This window comes from Podarcis raffonei, chromosome 8 (genome assembly GCF_027172205.1).
Source record: "Podarcis raffonei isolate rPodRaf1 chromosome 8, rPodRaf1.pri, whole genome shotgun sequence".
Lineage (NCBI taxonomy): Eukaryota > Metazoa > Chordata > Lepidosauria > Squamata > Lacertidae > Podarcis > Podarcis raffonei.
This window is the reverse complement of record NC_070609.1, coordinates 55,636,645-55,644,705: the sequence shown is the minus strand read 5'-3', so window position 1 is coordinate 55,644,705 and position 8,061 is coordinate 55,636,645. Positions and strand designations below refer to the sequence as shown.

The following is an 8,061-nucleotide window of genomic DNA, read 5'->3' as shown; positions in this document are numbered from 1 at the left end:
TCATGAGGGGGTACCCGTAGGTCTCAGGTTTGGGTCCTGAAATCTCAGAGTCTGGGGTGGAATCTACACACATGTTGAAAATATTGTGAAAATCCTTTTTTTTAAAAAAAAAAAATTGTTTTGAAAAATGCATCGGATTTGCTATAGCTCACATTTGCCCTCTAGTGTCACAATTGTATATTGCACTTTACAACACATTCAAAATGTTTTATTTGCAGCTGGGATGCTTCTACTTTGGCAACCCTGCTTTACAGACATTTCTCTGTGTGATGGTGTCCACTATTTCAAGGGCTTTCTGGTCCAAGTCTAGCTTAAATGATTGCATTTCTATTTAAAATATATTTTATTTCTCTAGCAATTGTAGAACTTATTTTAAAATCTGCATCTATAAATATAAATTAGTATGTGCAAATGTTATGCAAATGAATGTCCTTTTGGGTGGCAGGTGATGTGCAAGTGGCTACCCTATCACTTCTGAGTTTACACCTGCCTGCTCCTGATACCTTCAATACACCCATGACTCCATTTCCCACAGTGCTCATCTCCTAGCTCTTGGTCCCACAGAGATAGCGAAAAGTGTAGAGTTACACATTGCTGGAGTCCCTTTGATCGTTTCTGATCTCAAATCTAAAGACTTCTAAAGATTCCTAATGCAAAGGATACAGAAGATAGGTCAACAAAGAAATGAAAGGTCTAGAGCGGTGCGACCTTTCGCGTGTTTCCTATTTTGAATTTAGACTGTGAGTGCCCTAAATGTTCCTTCCTCTGTGAACCAGAGAGACTACATTCCCCACAATCCTATTCGCCCCTTATGAGGCCACTCCGCTGGAATGTTAAAAACACTCCATTTCCCATAAGGCTCTGCCTCTTTCCCCGCTCCTATTTATGAAAGGTTTTCTTTTTAATCCTGCTTCTTGACCAGAACGGGTTCCAAAACGCAATTTTAAAATAATAATTAAGCACAACCACATACAAGAAAATAATTTATATTAACAAAACACACGCACACAAACCTGTCAGGGCGTCCAACGGGGAGAACTACGACTCCCACAATGCATTGCAATCTCTCGACCTCGTCCTGTCCGTTTTGTCTCGCGAGGCCTGAGGCAGGAAAGCCGGATTCGGAGCAGCGAGAGAGGGCGGAGAAATCTCGTAGGCGAGGCCGGAAGCGCCTTCTGGAGTCGGGCCTGGAGAAGGGAAAGAGGCTGGATACGGAGAGGACCGACATGGCCGAGACGGACCCCAAGACCGTGCAAGACCTCACCGCCGTGGTGAGGCGGCAAAAAAGGCAGCCGCGGGGAATGCAGGGAGCGGGCGGGAAAGGATTTCGGTTGCTATGGAGACCGACTGGGGCCACTCAAGTGGGGGAGAGGGTTGCCATGGAGAAGAGAGAAGCGGGCCTACCTAGCAGTGGGGGGGTTACCATGGAGACGAGGGCAGGAGTGGTCAGGGCGGGTCTGATTGCCATGGAAACCCAGGGGGGCTCTGCTTGTTACAAAGATTGGGGGGTGGCACTGGGGTGGGGTGGGGCCTCTCGATATTTGGGGCGGGGGCTGCTCTGTGCGGTTTATTTTAATGACTACTCCAGAGAAAAAAATGTATATGTGATGGATATTATATAATGTATATATCTTAATATTGTGTATTTTTGTAATCTGCCCTAAGACACACACACATTCTGCCCCCCCTTTTCTTATATGTACACTATGCACTTAACAAATTTATTTACATCCTGCCTTTCAGAACGCAGATCCTTCCCAGGCAGTTTGGAAGTAACAAAGATTCACTAATACCAGTATTTAGAATACAACAACCCATTAGTGTACTTCCTACAGTGTAGTTGGTAGGGGCAGATGCTGAGGGACAGGGAGCCAATATAGGATTCTGGAGGGCAGGGCTGTGTGTGTGCTGCATACCCTTGCTAAGTTGGTGCTCTGCCCTCATACCAGTGTTGGCAATGCTGTCCTGTCACCAGCATTAAAGTTGGATTCAGCTGCAGTCCAGTCACCTTTTGTATGTGGTGTAGTGGGGAGTCACTGTCTTAGCCACCTCAGGCTACAAAACGTTGAATTGGGCCCAGAGCATTATGGAAACATATTTCAGGATGCATTTTGTATCCTTATTCATTGGGATCCCACCCTACCAAGAGAAATTGAAACATCCATATATAATATTTTATCAGTGGTGATGCTCTATGCAATTTTATATTTGTTGGATTGACAAGCCCGCCGCCCACCACCACCACCACACTTAATAATTTGCTATTTGCCAGCCTGGCAGTTTCCACGAGAAGATATATTTTCACATAACTAACTCTTCAGAACTTCATTTAATGCTTCTTAGCTCAAGTATGCTTCGGACCTTTGTCAGAACCCAGTGTTCACTTTCAGAAGTTGTGATGGAAACATTTCACTTGCAGAGCTTAGTATTGGGCAAAACGCCTCCCTTGGGTTAAATACTGCACCTGGGGGCTAAGAAATTAAAATCCTGTGGCCCCAGATAATTCCTGTTTAAAGCAAAACTCTATTTTTTTTTCTCACCAGGTGCAGACACTGCTGCAGCAAATGCAGGACAAGTTTCAAACCATGTCTGACCAGATTATTGGCCGGAATATCCTTTGGGTTTTCCATCTTTTAAACAGAGCTCTTTGTGTGATGTACAGAATGGATGAATTCTATAAATCCCCCAAATGACTTGGTTCCTCCAAAGGCTGTATATTTAAAGCAGTATCATACCACTTTCAACAGTCATGGGTTCTCCCAAATAATCCTAGGAACTGTAGATTGTTAAAAGTGCTAAGAAGTATTCAGAGACTCCATCTCTCCTCACAGAGCTGCATTTTCCAGAGTTCCCTGGGAAGAGTGAGTGATGGTTAAAACATTATGTGATGGAGCCTAACTTTTGAGGACAAAGGAAGGGAAGGTAGAGGGCTGTTATATACCAGATAATATAATATTTCTCCCCCAGCCCAGGATTGTCTTTTCTGGCAGCATTGCAGGAAGTGAATGATGATTTCTTGGCATCTACTACTACTATGGCTACTAGCCATAACAACTTGATGAGTACCGGTCATCTGGGAGCAACTGTAGAAGAGGCCTCATGTCCTGCTTGTGTTACTGTTTTCTAAAGCTGTTAGCGCTTCAGCTGGTGCTGAGCAGTTCTTACTTTTATAAACTGCTTGATTGTAAAAAAGCAGTTTACAAAGAGAATAAAACAATAAAATTATTAGTAAAAACAATTTAAAACATTCATGAATTTAAAAACACACACACCAAGCAATAAACTAAAAATGCACCACATTTTAAATATCTAGGCTTTCTGAGGGTCAGGTGGTATCTCTCCACTTTTGCATTTCTCTAGTCTGTTTTCTTTAACTCGATTCACTTGATGACATGAGCTGCCGTATTGACGACCTGGAGAAGAACATCGCAGATCTCATGACGCAAGCTGGAGTGGAGGAGCTGGAAGGCGAGAACAAGGCACCTGCTACCAAAACATCAAGTGAGAATCATGTTCAAATGAGTTCAGTGTCTGCAGAAGAAGTTAAGCAGGGCTACATGTTGGGAGCTGAAACTATTTTTTTGGACTGTGGGAGCGGGCAGGTGGATTGGGACCCAGATGAAGGGGATAAGATGGGTTGCACCAGCACCACAATCTTACATTGGTTTGTTTTCTTCTTCTGGTAAGAGAGGGAAAATACCTGCTAAAATGGGTAAGGAACCCATGAACCTCCCGATGTTGCTGGACTTCCAGCTCTCATTGTCCCTGATGATTGGCCATGATGCTGGGGTTGAGTTGGCACTCAACAGCATCTGGTGAGCTACTAATTTGCCACCCCTTTACCAGAAAGAACTAAAAGTAGTCCTGTATTTGAATTGGGTCTGAAAGTATCAAAGAGTGCTAGGCTTGGACTGTCTGTTTTCAAAGGTTGGAACAATTTACCCCTTTGTTTAGAACAGGAGCTGATTCACACACGAGATGCATACAGCTAAAGCTAAATAGGCCTTGGCTTGCTAAACATCTGGATGGGTGCCATGCCCCAGTTTTCCAGAGTGTCTTAAGTTTAATAGAATAATACTTCCTGGAGTATTACTGGCAGTAGGCTGTAAATAGAAGAAATAAATGGAAGGCACTTCTTGCCACCAGGTGTAGCTGTGGCTGCGTGGAGAAGAATCTTGTTGATAGAAACAGCTGATAGTAACAGTAGTCACTTGTGCGCTATACAGCCTATAGAGCTATATCTCTTTGAATACCAGCTGGCAGGATACAGCTGTCACCGCATTCCCTGCTTGCAAGCTACAGAGAAATCACTCTGGCCAGTGTTGGGCCTGGCTTAGTGGTCCAGCAAGCTAGTTAATAAGGTTCTTAAACAAGTGGAACCTACCACAAACTGTTGCAGTGTGGAGGGCTCCTGTTCAGTGTGCCAGCCACCCATGGCCACCTCCAGGATATTCCATTACATTTCTCTCCCTGATTTTCTCCCCTCACCATCTACAAAATCAGCTGGCATTTCATGACCACTGAGCATACTTAGTCCTTTTGGGGCTGTTTTGGGAGCCTCTCCTTCCAGCCATATTTCCTGCCTCCCCCAAGGTTTTCTTGAGAATTCCCCCCTGCCTCTGGATTATTTTCGATGGCTCTGTTTTGGCTACACAAAACCCCCAAGGTCCTTCAATAACCCCAAGGTCACATATGTAGTTCTGCCTCTTGTTTGTTTTCATAACAGCCCTAAGAGATAGGATGGGTTGGGAGGAAGTGACTGGGACAAGGTCATGGACTAGCAACTTCATGGCTGAGTAGTGTTTTTGATCCTTGGTCCTAATCTTGGACTCTACTTGCTACATTATTTTTTCAGTAAAAAGTATTTTTAGATGCAGACTTTGTTAACACTGCTTATGAACATTGGTAGTTTTCTCTGGTAGCATTCTTGTTAATAAATGTGTCTTTATTTTTAATCCCCTCAACAGCTTGCCAATAATCTACAATGGGTGCTGGAAGGAAGCGGTTTTTACAAGCCTACAGGGATTTGAAGACGGCCTTTTTGTTTTCTTTCCTTTGTTTTTCAACTGCTAATATGTAAACGCATTTTTCTACTGCTGTAGAACTTGCATTCTTAATGTACCTTGTATAGCTAGATTTGGAACAATTTCTATTCTGGTTTCTTGTGTATTTGTGGGTTTCACACAGTTTTTCAAAGTAACACGTTCTATAAACTTCAGTTGTTTAAGCAGAATTTGATGGCATTGCAGAATTTGATAAGAGCTGAATTGAAAATACTAACATTATGAGTGTGCTTTTGTGAGGTCGCACTTTTAAAAAGAAAAAGAAAAAGAAAACATTTTTACTTGTGGCCTTTTTGTAATTATTTTCAGTGATGTGGCTAAAGACTAGTCCTTTCCATCAGCCTGCACAACAAATTTGTCATGTGTTTGTAAGGTACTTTTGTGGACTGGAGTACAAGAATGAAAACATCGTGTTCTAAAATCTGTCATTGTGCCAGTATGTTGCCCTGTTAGTAAAGGATTTAATACAACAAGCAATCTGCTCTAGGGGATTTAGGCTGCATGAACCATAACTCTTCTTTTTAGTTTTCTTATTATCAGTCAGTGTTCTTCATGATACCAGCTTGTGGTTTTGGGCAAATGATATATTAAGGTCATATTTCAGTAAGCTGCAGGCAGTGCTGCCCTGGGAATGGGCTTCTGCAGTTGGGAGATATCCCTTTAGAAAGCTAGTTTATTCCCAGGTATGGAGAATACCTGTTTAAACCTATTATTAACTTGGGGGTGGATGGTTCTGCCTTCCTCATAAAATAAAAGGAATAAAAGGGAAGTATTACTGGGACATCCCAGCAGCTCATCCTGGGCTCCCTTCTTTTTTAAATGGGATGCTGGATGTGAAGACCATCCCAAAGCCAATGTGAATCAGTGAAGGTCCTGTGCTTCATGGGCCTACCTGGGTCTTGGCTTGGTGACTGAAAAATAACCCCGCCTGCTTCAGGATCATATCCTTTCCTGCACCTTCAATCACTACCCCCTCTTTTCCATGTGTCTTGTGCCCTCCAAGGGAATTCCACCAGTCACTTTTAATAATCACTGGTCAAGGATCTTGCTATTGATTGATCTTATATCCCAGCAGAGTGCAGCAAAGGAGACAGGGCCTATTGCTGCAGGTAGGTGCTCTAGCACAAGATAGCCGCAACCCCAATCCAGCACGCTACAAAGCAAATGTCATTTGCACCAGGATAAACGTAAATGCAAATATAACATTTGCTTATGCTAGAGATTGGGAAGCTCTGGCCTTACCACATACTTGCATTGTTCCTGACCATTGGTCATGCTGGCTGGAGTTTCCATCAACAGACTAGAACTCTTAAACAGTGTAATCCTATACATATTTATTCAGAAGAAAATCAGCCTAAGAATCCACTACACTTTGCGTCAACATACTTATACAGTATAGCCTCAGAGTTCCCTGGGAAGAGATTGATTGATGAATCATGCTGGGAATTGTAGCTCTGGGAGGGGAAAAGGGGTCTCATAACAACTGGAACGCTATGATCCCCAGGATTCTTTGGGGGGGGATCCCTGACTGTTTAAAGTGGCATGATACTGCTTTAAACATACCGTGCAGATGGGGCGTATGATAAGCTCCCATGCATGCTTGCTTTGAATCTTAGCTGCACAGAGCTAAGCACAGAGATAGCACAGAGAGGACCTGTCCCATGACAGGCCAGGCTATATGTCAATTGCTGGTTAGCCCCTCCATTTAACTGGCTTGCTTGTGAAAAGACTCAGCAAGCCTGATCTGAACCAGGTGGGATTCCATCTACGTAGCTGTAACTGAAAGAGCCACATTATGGTCCATAACAGGTCTTTATCCACTCAAGGTAATAGCTGTAGGGGGCTCTAGAAGACATTGGGAACCTCATTTATATATTTTACCAGCAATAGAACCCCTTTAGGAGTTGAACATTTGTTAATAGGCACCGAGAAATAAAGAGAGGAAGATAGGATTATTTGGGGTGACTAGCTGGAAGTTGTAATAACCCCCCACCTTGTCTAAAGCATGCAAGATACTTCTCCACCCCTCTGCATCATCTGTTGTTCACCATCTGTTTGTGCCACTCGTAAAACATCTCATGTCTGTTGTGGTGATAACGTGGACACTGTTATTACTCAAGGTGCCAAGGAAGTCCTCTTAAGCTGTATTAATAAAGCAAATGGAGATAGGAGAAAATGCATCGTGTACCACCAGCCTTAGACTTTCCAGTCCTGTTAGAACTGTCTAATAAAAATGCTGAAATTGCTCTAAAATAAGGCTAGATCTGTGTGTAGGACATGCTCTCGCGGATCTTGTGTCTTAAGTGAATAACATTTTGTTGGAAGTCTTTGCACAGCGAATAATTATTCTGCCATGGGGTCTGGGGTGGCCAGGGGGATCTGGTCCGTCAATGTGGGCTGCAGGATGCTGGACAAGATAGGGCCTTTGTCTGATCCAGCAAGGCTCCTGCATTATATTATCAGCTATAATAGCTAAATGGAAACTCCATGCTTAGAGGCCCTATACCTCTTAAACTGTTGCTGGCAGGCGAACAGCGGGGAAGGGCTGTTGCTTTGTCATTCTGATTCTGAGCATTCCAGGAGCATTCTGCTGGCCATTGTTGACCAGAATGCTGAGCCAGATAAGCCTTTGGTCTGAGACAAAAGGGAGTGATTACTCTTACATGCTTATGTGAGGCAGGTATGCTGTGACAGTGCCCCAGTTCACAAATAGCAATAAACCAGCTTTATGTAAGCACACTGATTTCTGGAGAGGAGATTGTGGCCACATTGCTCCTCCAGTGCTACTGTGAGCTAAATCAGGGTTTGGCTTAGTGTGCTGTCCAAAGTTAGGCCCATGGTTTGTCTCACTGGAGAAAAACTGTAAACTCTAACCAGTGTTTGCTCTTAGTTTGCCTGATGGATTCCATACCCATTAGCAGATGGCATGGTGGGGCAACGGTGCTCACCTAACCTCCTGACAGTTGAGCCTCTGATGGTTACCAGGAACTAGAGAAGG

General features: G+C 43.6%; 1 protein-coding gene across 1 annotated transcript; it reads left to right on the top strand.

The window, feature by feature from the left end:
* The first annotated feature begins 1,146 nt into the window (after positions 1-1,146).
* HSBP1 (heat shock factor binding protein 1) lies at positions 1,147-5,484 on the top strand. Its single transcript, XM_053400137.1, has 4 exons — positions 1,147-1,271; positions 2,544-2,610; positions 3,385-3,501; positions 4,968-5,484. The coding sequence occupies exons 1-4, from the start codon at positions 1,227-1,229 to the stop codon at positions 4,976-4,978; spliced, it is 240 nt and encodes a 79-aa protein (XP_053256112.1). The 5' UTR covers positions 1,147-1,226; the 3' UTR covers positions 4,979-5,484.
* The last annotated feature ends 2,577 nt before the right edge of the window (positions 5,485-8,061 follow it).